Here is an 18,995-nt window from a genome sequence, read left to right as displayed (position 1 = left end):
TTATCTACTTGCACTGGCATGCTTTCGAACTGCTGGGTTGGCAGGAGCTGGGACAGAGCAATAGGAGCTGACCCTGTCGCAGGGATTCAAACCGCCGACCTTCTGATCAGCAAGCCCAAGAGGCTCAGTGGTTTAGACCACAGCGCCACCCTGTGGGGAAGGATAGCCCACACAGCACAAATAAATCCCATCAAGCACCGCCCACTAGTGTGGATGGGAAACACTGAGGCAGATTTCAAAGGCATAAAAAGCAGACCAAAGCACACAAAGGAACAGCAACCCATGTATGCATTAACGCCTTATGTGGACACAGTCAAAAAGTCGGGCAGATATTGGTTGATCCTCTTCCACAGCGTGGACACAGGCTTCATTATTGACAGCTGGATGTGCGAGCAGCCTCAAGGGAAAAGTGGGTTTTGGGGGGGAGGGACATCCCTTTATACATGGTGAGGCAAGGTGAAATGAAATGCTGTGAGGGCAACTTCCAGTCACCCAAGTAAATTGCACCATTAAGCAATGAACGCACAGGTATGAATCAGCTCTCAGTTTCCCATTTGCATGGGTTCTAGTACTGATACAAGCTTTTATTCACAAAACTATATGGTTGTGGCTTGGATCCAAAGTCAACTTAATGAAGTTCACGAAAGGAAAGGTTTCTGTCTGCTCACCCCACCCATCATTGTTCTGTGAGGGCCCCCTGGAGAGGACGGGAAACCTTTTTCCTGTGAGCTCCCTTGAGGATCAAGTCATTGTATTCACCCTCAAAATGTCCCAGTAAGGTAATCCCACATCAAAGGCATGACTGAGGCTGATTTTTTTTAAAAAATGAGAGATCTACCTGGGAATTTCATGCTGAATAAGGATTTGAACCCAGAACTCCCTGGTTTAAACGTTCTATCCACTGACTAGAGAATATGCCTGGCTCACACCAAACCGTCTGAGACTCCTTGTTGTGCTCAAGATGAAGATCACCCACAAATGCAAAACTGGATCCTGTTAATCTAACAGCTGGGTGGTTTTAAGAGGTGGCACCAATATTTTGTAACAAGAACCACACAAACCTCTCTCTCAATTCTTGCAGTTCCATCCTATTCACACAGAAGTCTGTAGTAAAGATCGTGGGGAGAGCATTTTGCTCCGAACTTGCCGGATACCTAGTGGAGAAACGTTTATCTCTCCACCATTACATACTGGAATAACACAATGATAAAATGTTTTGTTAAAAACAGCGCGCACAAGGAATGCTTCCAGAGCTGGTTTGCTCAAAGCTCAAAACTGCCACCTGGTGGAAAGCTGAAAGATTATGTTTCACCAGAGACAATGGCAGATCCTCTATTAAAACAGCTGATGGGGATGCAGCAGGGGTGTGAATGGGGTAACAGCTATACCTTTCTGGATCAGGAGCAGACAGAAACCTGTCCTATTGCTTCCCCATTTTTGAATGAAACCTGACAATCCTTCAATTTCTGAAAAGCACAACCACTCTTCTTCCTCAGGCTGTTGGCGTCTCCACCCCACTCCAAGAGAAAGCTGGGCCTATTATTTTGCCTTGCCCATTACAGCCAAAACATATCTGACAGCACTTGTGGCACAGAGCACTTTTGTGGCACAGAGCATTGATGCTTAGAGCCCTCCTACTGAAACAACATGCAAACCCTTTGTTACACATGCATGCATGACCTGACCCAAAGCCCACAACCAAATACAGTGGTACCTCAGGTTACATATGCTTCAGGTTACAGACTCCGCTAACCCAGAAATAGTACCTCAGGTTAAGAACTTTGCTTCAGGATGAGAACAGAAATCATGTAGCACCGGTGGCGCGGCGGCAGCAGGAGGCCCCATTAGCTAAAGTGGTGCTTCAGGTTAAGAACAGTTTCAGGTTAAGAATGGACCTCCAGAACAAATTAAGTTCTTAACCCAAGGTACCACTGTAACAGAGGAAAATAACACTAATTTTTAAGGCTGGTTCACAAGTGTATGTACATACCGGGGTCAGTATGTGGCCTTTTCGAGCAGTTGTTGGGAGCCATGGCCCAGTGCCCTGGCAGAGTCCACCACCGGGCGGATGCCATGCTCTGAAAATTGCCATTCAAATTTCCCACAATGCCCTGGAGTGAGACAGCAGCTGGGGCATTAGGGGAAATATAAATGGCAGCTCCAACCTCCAAGCCGTCCTGACTCCACCAGGTGAGGGTAGCTGATGGGTCTCAAAGCTTCGGCGAGTTAGCGACTTCACCTGCATGCGAAGACAACCTCTGGTGGATTGAGCGGACTAGACCAATAGTGGGTCTAACAGTCAAGAAGGCGGGTTCTGCAAGTGTCATAGAGGGAAGTGAGGGGCAGATGGGGCTCGTCAACCTGGGAAAGGAGCCCATCTAGGAGAAGGAAAACTCTGATCCTAAACCTCCACTGCCTTGCCACACAAAATAATTACAGAGGAAGCTCTTCTCTAAGCTGTGAGACAGTAAAGGGTTGCAGATCTTGGATAATAGGTCTTTAAAAAAGAAAAAGAACCAACATGCTCAGAAGACAGTCATAAAAGAACTGGGAGGTATTTTATTAAAATCCAGCTAAAATTATAACAAAAAGAAATCTGTACAATGCAAGGAAAAACAAAACAAATTAAATTAACTGACAACAACATTACAAAGGCAACTCTGTGAGGTTTAAGAAGGCACTTGACAAGCCAATTTGAACGTACCTATCGCTCTGTTTTAGAACCATGTCAGAAGGGAGCCAGTGCCTGCTGAGGTCTAGCACACCATCTGAACAGTCAGTACCAGGCAAAAACAGAGCAATGCATGCTGGGAGCCTGGTTCTTAAGAGAGCCAATGTTCTGTGAGGAAAGGGTCAATGGCTTAAATTTGGTCCTGTTGGGAAATCAGTGGCACTAAAAATACCCAGCTGGATAGATCACTACCGTGTGTATGTCTCTGTGTGTGTTTGCCTGAATAGCCAAAGTCACTGGCTCCCAGCATATCTGAGGTCACACTGGCAGAGCGCAGGGTGAAACCAGAAGCAGACGCTGTGCTGGTCACCTCTCCCACTTTTGCATGGAGGTTTGTTACGAAGCAGGGCTCTCCTAAAGCGAAGTACCATGGGAAAAAAGCACAGCACCTTGGATTGGCTCAGAGGCACCCCATGCTCAGCCAATTGCATTTGGGGTGGACTGGAAAATTCTATGCAGGAGGTACTAGGAGGTAGAAGACCCCCAGCCTTGGAAGAATCTTAAACAAGGGCCAGGAGGGTGAGGTTCCCAAGGCAGGGATCTTGTTGGAACACCATCAGGGGCGCACCTGCCGGTTCCAGACAGCCCACTTCAACCCTGGTGGGTGGAAGGAATCAGAACACGCACCCCTCACCTACAGAGGAATGCAGGGACCACACCGCTCATTCGAGCCCCTCTGTCTCTGTGAACAAAGAACACAGTGCATTAAAGGAGTCCGTCCTCAGCCTTTGCAGGTGCATCTATACTTGCCAAAATGCTGCTTGCACCCTCCAGCGAAGTCATGCCACGATGCGCGTGCTCACTGCTGCCCCCTCCAGGATCCATGCAGCATGCACAAGAGTCCACCTGCCAGCTCCGGAACTTGGACGCAAGAGGAAGGGGCGGGGCATGCAGGAGAATCGGCACCAACCCACCGTGGAGCCACAACAGCTCTCTCCTTTCCTATCCTTCTAACGCTCTTTGCAATGCCTTCTGGGAGCTGCCTGAGCTCTAGAGCCAAGCTTAGCGTTGTCGGCAGGCGAACGGCTGAACAGACACACATGGATGGGAGCAGAGGCGGCACATTGGAGACATAGAGAGGAGGGGTGGGGCGCAATGCCAAACAGGAAAGGGTGTGAAGGAATCCAGGAGGGAGGGTAGGAGTGTGGACACAGGACCAAGCCACACAGTAGGGAGAAAGGTCCGGCCTTTCAACGTTGCTATTAATAACCTTGGTCGGCCTTGTCGCCTTTTGATTTTGGCTCCTGCCACCACTGGGACAAAAACCCTTCTTCGTAGTCACCCATGCCCTCGAACTCGGCATCCGATGGCAGAGCCGGATCCTTCGCTCTCTCCTCACCATCGCTCACCTCCGCCTGAGGGAGGAAAGGAGATGTCGTCACACAAAGCATAACAGCTTGAGAGGGCAGTGTGTGTGCTACTTCCACAGAATGAGGAAACTGGGCATAGAATCCCGTATCAAAAGATTACCAAGTTTCCAGTCCATATGACTGTCAAAATGTCTTCAAATCACACGGATAATGCCTGATGTAATTTCAGAAGCTGCGGCAAGGTGGAGGTTGATTGGAACTGAGCTGACTCCTCCTAGTACAGTCGTACCTTGGATCCCAAAGGCCTTGCAAGTTGAACGTTTTGGCTCTCAAACATCGCAAACCCGGAAGTGAGCGTTCTGGTTTGCGAACGTTCTTTGGAACCTAAACGTCCAACAGGCTTCCGATTGGCTGCAGGAGCTTCCTGCAGCCAATCAGAAGCTGCGCCTTTGTTTTTGAATGTTTTGGAAGTCAAACAGACTTCCAGAACGGATTCCGTTCGACTTCCGAGGTACCACTGTATAGGCGAGTGGTGTGATATATTTACAGCAAAACATTATCTACGAATCAAAGTTGCCAACCTTTTTCTTTCTTTTTTTAGAAAAAAGGTAGTGCTGTACCAAGCTATAATCAATTAGAAAACAAAACGATGTTCCTAGCATTTGCTGTATGTAAAGTAAGAACTCCATAAATCACCTAAGATTGTTTACAGATGTTTGTGAGATGAGCAAGACTCTCTCTGGATGCCAGGGCAGTGAAATCATGACTGCGTCTGTATTCTTTATGTTAATAGTGAACTCATTCTCCAAGTGCTGATACTCAGGTGGCCATCAAGCCTCAAGAGAGCTATCAGCTGCCTTTGGAAAACCCCAATTAGAAGAAACATGGAGAATTTGTGTGTGAGAGAGAAGAAGAAGAGAAGGAGGAGAAAGGGAATAACTTAGAAAAGGCATGGCTGTCTTCCTGAACGGTACTTCACACTACGACATTCTGTTGCAGGCCACGTTAGTTTTATATGTATAGTCCCACGTGTAAATAATATCCAACACCTTGGTAGATCTGATGGGACTATTGCCACAATAAATCTGCAAACTTTGCTGGTGCAGCTGGACTTGTTTTTGCTATGCCCTCTCCCGTTTTGGAACAAGGTAATTGAATGCCTGCTTTTATTTCATATTTTATTTAACTGTAATATGCTGGGCTAGATACTGCATGATTTTACACCATATTTAATTGTATTTTTTACAGACTGCCTGAATGAAGCTCATGGGCCCCTAGTGGTCTGCGAACTGTAGCTCGGGAATGCCTGGCCTATCACCTTCCTATCCCCACTGCTCTTCCTGTGGCGTAGGTTAGGTCAGTTGACCGGCGGTTCCTGCAGCTACCTTTTTGACCCAGCCTTTACCTGCCTCTTGCCTCTGACAGGTAGGAGTGGCTTGGTCAAAACAGCCTAGTGGGTAAAATGGGGAGGCCCTGAGGGCTGGAGGTTGCCCATCCCTGGGTTCGCATTAGAGAGAGACCGTGTGTGTGTGTTTGTATTTTTTGTGTGTGTGTGTGTGTGTTTCTGGCCCCAAGCCACCCAGGAAGCCAGGATATGAGCTTGGGCGTCTCTCATGAAGCATTCTGGCAGCCGCCATGTCATCCTGCCTCTGGCCTCGTGGCCTCTCACCTCATCGTCTGGCTGGAGATACTGCCTGGCAAACTCCAACAGCTTCTTCTGCGCAGATGTCTGGTTGTGGTAGCGCAAAGCCTCCTGTGAATGAGACAGAAGTCATTCGTTGGAGGACGGTAGGGTAGGAAGGGAGGCCCACCAAGGAGATAAGCTCCATAGGCAGAGCACGAGATCTCAGGGCTGTGGGTTCGAGTCCGACTCTGGGAAAAAGATCCCTGCGCTGGAAGGGGTTCCCACCCAACTCTACAATTCTAAGTATGAAAACACTTTCCCAGCCGCTCTGTTAATTCAGCTCTGGGCACTGCACATCTGAGCACGGAAGCCCAGATCTTAGCTTTCATTTTAAAAGGAAGGAAGCTTCAAGACCGAATGGCTTGAAAGTCTGGAGCCGACAGCTGGTGAAATCTCCAAAGGGGCTTGTGAGGTTTCCAGTGGTCATGGAGCTGATCTTTGGCCCTCCCCGTGACAAGACGAAGCAGGGGGGAAAAGGCAGAATGTGCGTAAGAATGCACAATGAGTTGCTCTGCACAGTAGGTTGCACAATTTCTAATTTAATATAGAATCATAATTTTATTATTTCTACCCTGCCCATCTGGGTGGGTTGCCTCAACCACTCTATATTTTTAACGCCAAGGGACAGCATTCTCTGGGATGTTGGAAACTTAATGCACCGTATTTTTCGCTCTATAAGATGCACTTTTCCCCTCCTAAAAAGGGCAAATGTGTGTGCGTCTTATGGAGCGAATGCAGGTGGGAGGCTCTGCTCAGCGCTCCCTTTGAAGAGCTGCGTGGAGCGTGTGCGCTCTTGGGGGCTTTACCCTGAGGAGGGAGAAGGGCAGCCCTCCTCGGGGAAAAGCCCCCAAGAGCTGCACACATGCTCCATGCGGCTCTTTAAAGGGAGCGCGACTCTTGGGGGAGCCTTCTGCCTAAGCTGTGCACAGCCTCTTCTAGGCAGGGGAAGCCTTCATCCCGCTGCCCGGGAGAGGCTGCGCATGGCTATCCCATAAGCCAGGACATCAAGAGGCTATCCCAGAAGCCAGATCCCTCTTGTTGTTCTGGCTTCTGGGATTCAGAATATTTTTTTTTCTTGTTTTCCTCCTCCAAAAACTAGGTGCGTCTTGTGGTCTGGTGCGTCTTATAGAGCGAAAAATACGGTACATTTGGTTTTGCTGCAATAGGCTACTCCTTAGTCACCCCCTTACCGGCCGTGGGTTGAAGTCATCTTCCTCCAGGTGCCAGCGCTCCCGATAGAAGCGGTAATAGACCAGATTCTGCTGCATGACCTCATCCCCAGGGTCAAAGAGCATATAGCTGGCCACACTCTGCACGGCATTCTTGATATCATTCACTATACAGAGACACACATGCACACAAAATTAGTGGGAGAAGCACTTCATTCACCCATTGTCTGTTGGCGAGAGCATGAACGCAGCTCCCACCTTCATATCAAGGATGACTGGTGGGAAGCATTTGGTGATTTTGCTATTTTATATTGTTTTGATTGGTTGTTGTTGTTTTTGCAGAAATGTGCTGGTCACGTCTTTGGGGGGCTTTGGCCCAAAACACAGTTTATAAATAAGTCATAATGTAACATACACATCATTTGGGAGCGAGGTAAAGGGGTGAGGAAGAAGAGAAAGACATGTCATGTAGGCCAACTGGCATGCTGTGAGCCAGATCTAGCCCCCAAAGTAATTTTAGCCCCAGCTGGCCCTACCAAATGTTATTCTGGGTGTTCTAATCCAGCCCACCCCCTGACATCGTCTCAGTTTATGACGTCACCTAGATGCAGCTGTGGATATATCTGCAACATATGTTTAAAGCACTATTATACCACTTTTAACAACCAAAGCATTATGGGAACTGGAGTTTGTTAATGGTGCTGAGAGCTGTCAGGAGAACCTACAGTGGTACCTCAGGTTACATACGCTTCAGGTTACAGACTCTGCTAACCCAGAAATAGTGCTTCAGGTTAAGAACTTTGCTTCAGGATGAGAACAGAAATCGTGCTCCGGCGGTGCGGCAGCAGCAGGAGGCCCCATTAGCTAAAGTGGTGCTTCAGGTTAAGAACAGTTTCAGGTTAAGAACGGACCTCCGGAATGAATTAAGTACTTAACCTGAGGTACCACTGTATTTCTATCGCAGAACTACACTTCCCAGAGTTCCATGGATACAGGGATTGGCTGTCAAACCACTCTGGGAATTGCAAAAACATCAGAGAGATTTGGATGCCATAATGAGCGGAGGAATAGAAAACTCTAATTCTCTTAAGATGTTAGGAATTTGATAAACCTGGTAGACTATTTTTATCTTCTGTTATGCTGGTGGCATTCTGCGGCTTGGGTGATTTTTCGTTTTCCCTAAAAATAATATTTTTTTTTTAAAAAAATATACTGCTTGATTGCAGTAAAGCCTCTAAGCAGCTTACAAGAAAGATTACAATAATAAAAAGCCAGTTAATGCAACAGAAGAAATTCCCATATATGTATTTAACGTGGGTGAAAATATTTTCTTGATTGTTTCTTGTTGTTTTTGTTTCGATGGAAAAATCACTTAAAAAAATAAAAGCCAGGTTTTAAAAATATTTTTTTAAAAAAATACATTTAAAGATAAGCTTAATTAACAGTAAAAAAAATATGAAACACACATGTCAACATCTAAGGCACAGTGAAGGTGTCAAGTGGCAGGGAGTTCTAAAGTGTACATGCTGCCACACTGAAAAGATGGATTACTTACAAGTGCAGAATGAGCATTTTGGTACTTGGAACAGTGCCAGTTCTGCAGATTGAAATGGAGCGTGTGGGGCACAGGACAAGAAACCTCTGCCCTGGGATAGTTTACCTTCCCGCCACAGCAGTACCTATTTATCTACTTGCACTGGTGTGCTTTCGAATTGCTAGGTTGGCAGGAGCTGGGACAGAGCAACAGGAGCTCACCCCAATGGGGATTCGAACCACCGACCTTCCGATCAGCAAGGAGAAGAAGGAATGCTGGCCAGATCCTAAACTAGAGAATTCCACAACAATCTGCTAGTTACCCAACCAACCCTCCCCGAAGCAACATTCCTCCCCACCCTGAGGACTCACACTTGTAGTACGCAAACTGAAGGTAGTGATACATCGTGGCCACAAACTTCTCCACAAAGTAGCCGCCTACATTTGGGATCAAGTCGGTTTCGCAGTCTACTTTGCACTGCAGGACATCGACAAAGTGATCTGGAGGGTGGGTGGGTAGAGGAAGGAAGGAATCCACAAGGTTAAACATTTATATCAACTGATGGTTGCCAGGAAGCTAGGAAGCTTCAGAGATTTTATCACCTTTTGTAACCATTTATGGAATTGTCTTCTGCAGCGAACTTTTAATTTGCACAACAGGCAAATGTATGCAGCTGTAACAGCCTCCCCACTTTTCCGGAAGCCCAGGTATACTTCCTCATACCTAACCCCACAGTTTCCACTTTCCTTGGATATGTCTGGGTTTGGCTCCCATTTAGCTCTCTCAAATGAGTGAGCCAAGTTGAGACCTTGGACCAAGTCATAGTTTACCATGACAAGAATGAATGATCACACATAAGTTTGTGGATGCCTGTAAAAGGACCCCTGGATGGTTAAGTCCAGCCAAAGGTGACTATGGGGTTGCGGCACTCATCTCACTTTCAGGCCAAGGGAGCCGGCGTTTGTCCACAGAGCTTTCCGGGTCATGTGGCCGGCATGACTAAACAGCTTCTGGTGCAACAGAACACCATGATGGAAACCAGAGCGCACGAAAACGCCGTTTACCTTCCCGCCACAGCAGTACCTATTTATCTACTTGCACTGGTGTGCTTTCAAATTGCTAGGTTGGCAGGAGCTGGCACAGAGCAACGGGAGCTGAACCCTAATGCGGGGATTTGAACCGCCGACCTTCTGATCAGCAAGCTCAAGAGGCTCAGTGGTTTAGACCACAGCACCACACTGGACGCCACCAGAAACAGCCACCAGGCTAATGAGAGCTCGGAATAGAACAAGGACAGACTGCAATGCCTACCTGAATAATGGCTGACCTTCCCTCAGTGGCCTTCCTTTGTTGTGATGGCAGCCGTCACTGCCCTTACCTTTAATGGCTGCCCCTTCCCCAGTGCCCTCACCTGCAATGGCGGGGTAGAAATCCTTAAATTCACGGAGTTCGTAGCTGCCTTCACAGCCAGTCAAGCAGTTCTCGTAGGCCTTGTAGTACTGAGACAGGGCGTGCTCCATGTCGGCAATGCTGCTCCGGAAATCTCCAGCGTTGTAAAGTTTCACCGCTCGAACAAAAACAGTCTGAAAACAGGGAGCAGGGAGACTGGCAGGTCAGGTTGAACAAAGAAGCCCATAGACCTGGAACTTAACAAGGAATGGCCATAAAAGGGTGAATCCCCATTGAGCCTTCTTTTTCTTCTCTTAATTTAAAATATTTTTAAGCTGTCATTTTTTAAGTCCAAAGGCCTTCCAAGGCCTGCACAAGATAAAAACATACATATATATTTTTTATTCTTTATTCCTTCACAAAGCATTTTCTGTGAGGCGTTTTGAAGGGATCAGCAGCATACAGAACACAGCAAATAGATAAACCAGTGGCAAACAAGAAAACAGCCAGCCAGCCCCCAATTATTGAAATTCGGTAACAAAACTAAAACCAACAACGGCCCAACAATGTAGCCTGTTTTAAAAATGCTGAGTTGGTTGTCCGTTTGTTTCTGGGCCCATTCAATGTGCTCACAGTAGTATTTTAGAGCCCTAAATGACGTAGACCCCAAATATCTGAATACCTTCTTCCTCACAGAGCCTCTCAGGTGTTAAGATTGACAGAGGAGGCTCTCTTGGTAGTTGGGGGGTTGGCAACCCTGAGCCTCCTTTAAACATTTTTGCCTCCACATGGAAATAACATGCAGAGAGGGTTCATGGTGCTTTCTAGATCCTGGATGTTCAATGGATTCCAACTTCTCAGAGTTAGTTTTCTGGGTTCCTCAAAAAGTAACATGACATTTAAGCACCTTATGTAGTGCGTTCCCCAAATTCCCCTTATTAACTCGAGCTTACTTGGTCTGTGGTTACTTTTCAGAGTTTTAGAAAAAGACAGATTCTAGCCAATGTAAGGACAGATACTGTAGATAAGAACTTGACTTTGTATGCAACACAGTTTTTGACCAAACTGAATAAATGCACCCAAGTCCACTATCATATTAAGCTGGGAGAGGAATCCATTTATTGAATGAACCGTCATTCTCCAATATAAAATTGCCTTCCTGTACTTCTGCCACTTGTGGGCGGAGGGAAAAAGTTCTCTTGGTTCTCTACACATCCAACTCTATCCAGCTCCCTATTTTGTTCATTTTCCAGCCAGGTAAGCACTACAGATTGGTTCAGTCTTCTTTTTGGCCCACAGAGGCTTGCAGAAACCAGCAGGCCCACCCTCCACAACAATGGACACCTTTCGCCTGCCACAAAAACACTTGATTCTTTGCCCCTGTGTACATCCAAGCCCTTGAAGGCAGGGATAGGGAACCAGAGGCCTTCTGGATGTTGTTGGGACTCCAATTCCCATCAGCCTCAGCCAGTGTGGCCAATGGCCAGGGATGATGGGAGCTGGAGTCCAGGAGACTTTTGGAGCTCTCCTATAAGGCTTCCGACTGTGGTCCGGCTCCAGGAAATAAGATCCCTCTTTGCCCAGCCACCCCCGAAAACTTCCCTTGCTCCATTCACCTCATAGGGCTGTGCTTCCAAGTCTATGAGGTACTCGTCCACATCGACCATAGTTTTGTAATAGTTCATGTACTTTTGGGTCATCTCGTGCTTGGGGTTCTTCTGCAGGAAAGTATGCGCGGCCGACACGGCTTTTTCAATCTTATTTGCCTACGGAAAACAAGGGAAAGTAGTTCAAGCAGAGGGTTTCATGCTTTCCAGACCCAGGGCCCTAACCTGCATTTGGTGGGTCCACTTCCAAATTTATTTTACCATATATGGCAATGCTGCTGTTTAATTTGGCTATTTCTGCATATTCCATGACCTTGTACTGCCACTCTTCTACTGTTGGCAATTGTTGTTGCTTCCAATTTGACAACAGGGCGATGAAACATTCCAAAAAGAATGGGAAAAAATTATGTTATACATAGGATAAGGTGAAATAGTGAAATCAGTAGAATGGAAATAAATCTCATAATGGGAAATTAAAAGAAACTTCATTGGATGTTAAATGACAATATGAATTAAAATGTAAAATACAATCAAGGTAACTAATTGTATCTGTAAATGAATATAAACAAACAACAAGACGTGTATATACAGAAAGATTTATTTGTATATAGACACTGTACGGATAAAGTTGAAAGAAGAACAACAATACACAAAATCGATAAAGACAATGCGAAAAACTTAAGAGACGACATAAAAAAGCCAGAAGAAGGAAGGAGGGAAGTCAACTCTTAGGAGTAAATGTAAATGTAAAGTAAGGTGTATATGTATAATATGTAATCATAAAATCAATAAAAATGATTATCTTAAAAAATAAAATGCTGCTGTTGCAATCAGGATTAGATCAGGTCGTCATTCAGCGAGAAGACATATGGTTTAAGGACCCCCAGATGTTATTGGACTCCAGCTCCCATCAGCCCCTGCTGGCATGACCTATGCAAAGGCAATTGCGGTTCTTAAGACTAGGGACTGGAACAAAGTTTTGAAAATTTTCACTAAATATTACGCAGTTTGCACCTTCTTTGAAACAAATGTAGACTGTAAGGGATTATGTGTGCATTTGTGGGATTGCATTGCCCCAGATCCTTAATTTTCTGAAATTTACCTAAATGTTTTTGAAACAATTGGTGCCGTTTCTATTTTTTCCATACAAAATATTGTTGCTCGCTTCAGAACACAACTAATCTCCATTCCTTTCTGAAGGGGAGGTCGGGCTGTTGTTAGTCTAGAAGCAAATAGAATCTGCTCTGGAAGTCCATTTGACTTCTGAAACGTTCAGAAACCAAAGTGCAGCTTCTGATTGGCTGCGCAGCTAACAGGAAGCCGCGGAAGTCCCATCAGACGTTTGGCTTCCAAAAGAACGTCTGAAAACCGGAACACTCACTTCCGGGTTTGCGGCATTTGGGAGCCAGAACATTCGACTCCCAAGGTGTTTGGGAGCTGAGGTAGGCCTGTACCAAGCAATAGTTTGGTTTGCATCTTATGGCCTAGAAATGGGCTTTCCTTCTTGGGCAGGGGAAGAGGAAAAAAAGAAAGAAAGAATGTTATGCTCTTCATGAAATATTAATGGAGTGTGATCACATAGCAGAGCCATTATCTGGAACGAAAGTGTCCCCTCTGAGATCATGCAGGCGAATAAAAGGACGGTGAAACCAGAGACACAACATAAAAAAATAAGTTATAGAAAAAGAGATAATGGCTTGCATGCCTATGTGCTCAGAGGAAAGCAATCCCTACAAACAGGGAGTTTTAAAAAGCAGACTTCCATACCCATTAAACTAAAAGCCCCTGAGTCAGCAGCACAGAACTGCCAGGCTGCCACCCAGTGCCAACACTTGAAGTTAAAAAACACATTTGCCACCAACAGTTGCGCGCTCTCTCTCTCATCTGAAAAGTTCCACTAAGTTCATGCCTGCTGTTCTCATCATGGTGTCAAATGCCAGGATGGTGACGTGGGAAGGAAGGCTCACCACTCTGAGCATCTCATCTGTTCCAGAGGGAAGAAAGGAGCTACTGTATTCAGGGTGCAGAAAAGCACAGGGAGAACCTACTATCTCTGCTGGTTTTCTTGGATTCTCCTCCAGGCCATTTGGTGGCACCAGGAAGAGACATGCAGATTTTCAAAACCTTTTTCTTTTCTTTTGCCCTCACCTGTTTAAAACAGCCTTCTCTTTAGCCAATTCTGCCCTCGCATATTTTTTTTAATGTATCTCTGCAAATTTTCCAGTGCAAGTTTTTTGTTGGTTATTTTGTTGTTGTTGTTGTTGGGAAAGTTCTAATGAGGTCTGGAAACTGGCTAATTTTCTTAAAAAAGTGAAGTATTAAAAACCCAAGTTCTTTCCAATAGTAGTAAACCTGACTTTACAAAGGCCATATACGACCTGGTTTTAAAAAGTCCCATTTGCACCTGCATGGACTTCTTGACAATACAGTGGTACCTCGGGTTACATACACTTCAGGTTACAGACTCCACTAACCCAGAAATAGTGCTTCAGGTTAAGAACTTTGCTTCAGGATGAGAACAGAAATCATGCTCTGGAGGCACGGCGGCAGCAGGAGGCTACATAGGCTAAAGTGGTGCTTCAGGTTAAGAACAGTTTCAGGTTAAGAATGGACCTCTGGAACGAATTAAGTACTTAACCCGAGGTACCACTGTACAGCTGTACCTTGGTTTTCAAACAGCTTAGTTCTTGAATGTTTTGGCTCCTGAACGCTGCAAACCCGGAAGTGACTGTTACAGTTCACGAACTAATTTTGGAAGCCGAATGTCCTACGGGGCTTCCGATTGGCTGAGGGAGCTTCCTGCAGCCAATCAGAAGCCACGCTTTGGTTTCCGAACATTTTGGAAGTTGAACGGACTTCTGGAACGGATTCTGTTTGACTTCCAAGGTACAACTGTACTGGCAATGAGGCCGGGAATATAATGGAGAAGGGGCCCACGGGACCCTGCCCTTCCAACAGACCTCTTCCAACGTTTCCTCTCCATGGGGCGCCTGAATACACTTTGCGGGTGGACAGCAGAAGGGGCTTAATTTGAATCAGAAGGGTCGTGGGTGAAAGGCAGAGCATCAGCCATGCATGTAGGAGGTCCTACCTCGAGATGCCAGAAACGGAACCCAGGACCTTCTGCATGCAAATCTCTATCCCTGAGCTACAGTCCTTCCCAAAGGTCAGCAGCAAAAAGGCGAGAGCAGTGCTAGAAACTCAGATATATAAACTAATGGCCAAATGGCACCTTAAACCTAGGTTGCGTTCCTTCGGTTCTTTCGAAGGAATTGAAAAGACTGTTTATGTATACTACTAGAGCTGCAAGGATGCTGCTTGCCTAGAGTTGGAAAGATGACAAGATGCCTACGAAGGTGGACCGGCAGATGAAATTAATGGACTATGAAGAGATGGCAAGACTGAAAGGGAAAATCAGAAATCAGAAGGATCAAAACTTCAACAGAGAATGGAACAAATATAGATTGTATTTAAAAGAACACTGTAAACACTTTAACTCTTTGGCAGGCTTTAAATAACCCTTTCAGTGTTACAAAGACTATGGGGGACTGTAATTTGGATGAATTTATAATATGCAGTTGACAAAGGTATTGAAAGAACCCATGGAATGGAGGGGGGAAGTCCTAAGATTCGGAAGAATCTTGTTTTAATTTTAATATCCGCAAGAATTTCAGTTGTGTGAATGAATTTGTAAAACCAAATAAAAATTATTTAAAAAATAATTAAACCTAAGTTGCGGTCGCCACAGCAAAATGCCTAGGCACCTTTTTTGCATTGTGATGATGATAATGATGATTTTCTATACCACTTTATATAAAAAATATAGTCTGGCCCCCCCACAAGGTCTGAAGGAGAGTGTATCGGCCCCCTGCTGAAAAAGTTTACCGACCCTTGCTCTAGATCATGTGATGTACATTGCAGAGCACACCTCCAGGCCCAAAAGTACACCAAAATCTGGCATCTTCCCAAAAGTCTAGCCGCTTTCCCAGCATCACTTTGGTACACAGACAAAGGGTTAAACAGCCTGGAAACTCCACCAAGAGAGACAGCCAAGGAACAAGAAGTCCAGGGAAGATCAGAAGTGAATCTGATCATCTCTCCGCAACTGTGTCCACCTCTTCCAGGAGTCTGAAAGCTGTGGGACGTGGCATCTGAAATGCCTCTGGTCCAGGAAAGCCAGGGGAGGCTACCTCATTGGTGAAGGAGATTTGCGGGGTGGGGGGAGAAAGAGAAGGGGAGGAGAGACCAGAAGCTGCTGGCAAAAGGCACTGCTTTGCTCATCTAACGCTCCTCCTGGAGGCCCAGATTTAAAGAGCCAGGCTGTCTGGATTAAGCTACTTAAAAGGGAAAGGGGGGGGGGGAGGAAAAAGAGGCAAAGCAAAGGAGGAAGTGAACAGTTTCCTCACTGGCAATGTAGCACCTTTCAGAAAGTCAGGAATGGGGAATAAGATGCACACAGCACACTGTTCAACAGTTCACAAAAATCCCAGCACGGAAAGCGCATAGGAATGAGCACAAACTCCTCATCTGCAGATTGTTACGTCGGAGGCTGTTGAGAAGCCTCCCAAATGGAAGGCTGTCAGGGGAGGTGACTGTTTCACATACAAAACTTGAATGAAGGATGACTTGGGAGTGCTGAGAGCAGTGGGGCTGGTTGGGGGGGGGGGCTTGCTTGAGGCAGGTCTGTCTCCCGCTCTTGACTTGCTCAAAAGGCCCCAAGCAAAGGAATGTCTTCAGAGGGAAACAGCACACATCTTGAACTTCCATATTAGAAATACTCTATAGCGGTACCTTGGTTCTCGAACTTAATCTGTTCCAGGAGTCTGTTCGACTCCTGAAACAGTTCGAAAACCAAGGTGCGGCTTCTGATTGGCTGCAGGAGCTTCCTGCACTCAAGCAGAAGCCGTGTCAGAGGTTTGGCTTCCGAAAAGGTTCATAAACCAGAACACCTACTTCTGGGTTTGCAGCGTTCAGGAGCCGATTTGTTCAACCACTAAGCCATTCGGGAACCAAGGTACCACTGTACTGTGAGCCTGTACTGTTACATTGTAACACATAATGATCATTCATTAGGCAGTATGTGAACACGTGTTGAGGAATCATAGCCTGCGAAGACCATGAAGTGTGGTGCTCTGGGAGGGGAATCTACATGAAACAAATCACACAAGTGAGTTTTTCATTCAGGGGACAGGAACTGGCTATAGTTCCTTGACACAGTAACCTTTCCACATGCAGGATTCAGTATCTTTGCAGAGCAGGAAGTACATTCCATGAAAGCTGGATAGCTCAGTTGGTTGGAGCGGGTGAAGGAAGGCCATAATATGAGAAGCAACCCATAGATAAGGTCCCCTGATGTGCATTGAAGGGGCCAGCAGAAGTAACACGCCTTGGATGTTTTCTACTGGTCACTCTGAACCCCAGATCCGAAGAAGCTATGGAAACATTAGCTGAGAAAGAGGCTCCGGTGCAAACCTGGAGGCCGAACAGGAGCTTATTTTGCTCTTAGAAATATTGAAGGGGTTGTGGGAACACAAGAGTACTGAGAAGGCCCTTAGATCCTGTGTGGTGGCATCTTTTAATGAAATGCATTGTCTCCAGAGGAAGAGATGTGAAAACCCACATCTGGAAAGAACTCCCTTTGTCTAGAAACTTTTTCTGCCTAATATCTGATGGTTGGGAACTCTCTGTAGCCAACAGGGAAAGAAAGGCGCATTGTTTCATCTCAGGACTATTCCAATCAGTTCTTCTTTCCTATATTTCAGGGGTAAGATCTGTCCACTGAAAACAGATGTCCTGCCTCTGCTTTTACTGTCCTGCTTTTACTAAAACACACCAGTCAACCACCTCTGGGGACCATCAATACTTCTTACAATGCTTACAACAGGGGTCAGCAAACTTTTTCAGCTGGGTGCCGGTCCATTGTCCCTCAAATCTTTTGGGGGGCCAGACTATTTTTTTTTGGGGGGGGGGGTAAATTCCTATGTCCTACAAATAACCCAGAGATGCATCTTAAATAAAAGGACACATTCTACTCATGTAAAAACACGCTGATTCCTGGACAGTTAGAAGGCGATTGGACTAAGGTCCCCCGGGCCTTAGTTTGCCTACCCATGGCTTACAATATTTAGAGCATAGAATTGTAGGGCTGGAAGGGATCTTGGGGATCATCTAGTGAGTCCAACCCTCTGCAATGCAGGAATATACCGCTGTCCCATACTGGAGGATCGAACCTGAAACCATGGCATTATCAGCCCTGTGCCCAAACCAACTGAGCTACCCAGACTGTCTACCATATGCTTTGAATATTATTTTTGTATGTCGCTTAGATGTTGTTCTGTTTAGAAGTGATTTTAATTAACTAACATTTTGATTGAAACGCAATTAATTGACATGGTTTCCAAGGAAGCCTCGAGACGTCCCCCTGCGCGCGCTCCCCATTGGCTCACCTTGAAGAGCGCGTAGTGCAGGTACTGGTAAGGGGTGCGGCGCTGGAAGTCGCGCAGCGTGTCTGCCGGCGGGTAGCTGAGCTGGAAGGCGGGCAGGCTGCGCTTGCACCTCCGCAGGCACGAGGCGCGCTGCAGGACGAGCCCGAAAAGCTCCATCTCCCGGCGCCACTCATCCGCCGCGCCCCCGGCCGGCTCTCCAAACTCCGCGCCGGGCCGTGCGCCCTTGCCCAGCGCAGCGGCGGCGGCGGCGGCGGCGCCTTTCGCGTCTTCTCCATGCGCCGGGGCGCCCTGGACGCCCTCTGCAGGCTCTCCCAAAACGGCACCCTCTCCAAACTCCTCGCTGGCGGCGCACTCCTTGTGGCAGTGCGCCTCGCTGTCCCGGAGCAGGCGATGGAGGCGCAGGCTCGCCTCCAGGTAGCGGACGCTCTCCCGCCAGTTCTCGGCCTCGTACTGCTCCAGCGCGTAAGCGTAGGCGCTCTGCAGAGGCATCAGCTCGGCTTCGGGGAAGCCGCGGAAGCTGTACTTCTCATACTGCGCGCCGCCTTCAGGCGCCGCCGTGGCCAGGAGCACGAAAGCCAGCAGGAGCCCCCGGCTTCGCCGCTCCATGCCGCCCGCGCAGCCGGCGGCTCGGTGCTCGAGAGCTGCTGCCCAGCCGCTTGGAGGCCCATCGGGAGTCTCCGGGAAGCAGGGGGAAGGAAGGAAGGAAGGCGGCGCGGGACAGCCCAGGCGGATTCCGCAGGGTCTTAGCGCGGCCCGGGATAAGTTGGGGGCTCCGCCCACCAGTTTCTTCCTCTGCCTCCATGAGTAGGGCTGGAGTTCTGGAAAAAGTGAGTCCGATCTACACTATACGATCCCGCGCCCTGAACTGAGGCATCCCAGAAGCTAGCGAGTTGACGTTGCCTGTTGTGGGAGAGACCAAGGTTCTCTTCTCCAAGACCTTATCTTGCTGCTGGCATCATTCATGACGGATCGATAGATCATATTTGTACCCCAATGCATTCAGAACAATGTGTATGAATGACAAAAAAGAAATGCAATGCGAAGTTACCTCACAGCCTAACACAACAAGCAAGCTGAAAACAGCCAGGGAAAAGCAAGTCAACAGCAATGTTGACTTCAACCCAA

At 47.0% G+C, this 18,995-nt stretch overlaps 1 protein-coding gene across 1 annotated transcript; it reads right to left on the bottom strand.

Moving 5' to 3' along the window:
- Positions 1 to 2,539: 2,539 nt before the first annotated feature.
- Positions 2,540 to 18,564, bottom strand: P3H4 (prolyl 3-hydroxylase family member 4 (inactive)). The gene is made up of 8 exons (XM_081838140.1): positions 17,871 to 18,564; positions 11,434 to 11,583; positions 9,840 to 10,011; positions 8,800 to 8,928; positions 6,916 to 7,061; positions 5,711 to 5,794; positions 3,942 to 4,086; positions 2,540 to 3,413 (listed from the first exon to the last, which is right to left on the bottom strand). The coding sequence occupies exons 1-8, from the start codon at positions 18,474 to 18,476 to the stop codon at positions 3,394 to 3,396; spliced, it is 1,452 nt and encodes a 483-aa protein (XP_081694266.1). The 5' UTR covers positions 18,477 to 18,564; the 3' UTR covers positions 2,540 to 3,393.
- Between the last annotated feature and the right edge of the window lie 431 nt (positions 18,565 to 18,995).

This window comes from Podarcis erhardii (genome assembly GCF_964252035.2).
Source record: "Podarcis erhardii genome assembly, chromosome: 13".
Classification (NCBI taxonomy): domain Eukaryota; kingdom Metazoa; phylum Chordata; class Lepidosauria; order Squamata; family Lacertidae; genus Podarcis; species Podarcis erhardii.
The sequence above is the reverse complement of the archived record's forward strand: the minus strand, read 5'-3'. Positions and strand labels throughout refer to the sequence as shown.

Coding starts and splice junctions, on each gene's coding strand:
- P3H4 (XM_081838140.1), bottom strand. CDS start 18,476: ATGGAGCGGCGAAGCCGGGGGCTCCTGCTGGCTTTCGTGCTCCTGGCC. Junction 8,929..9,839: donor TTTCTACCCCGCCATTGCAG/GTGAGGGCACTG, acceptor CCCACCCTCCAG/ATCACTTTGTCGATGTCCTG. Junction 5,795..6,915: donor ATGACTTCAACCCACGGCCG/GTAAGGGGGTGA, acceptor TCTCATTCACAG/GAGGCTTTGCGCTACCACAA.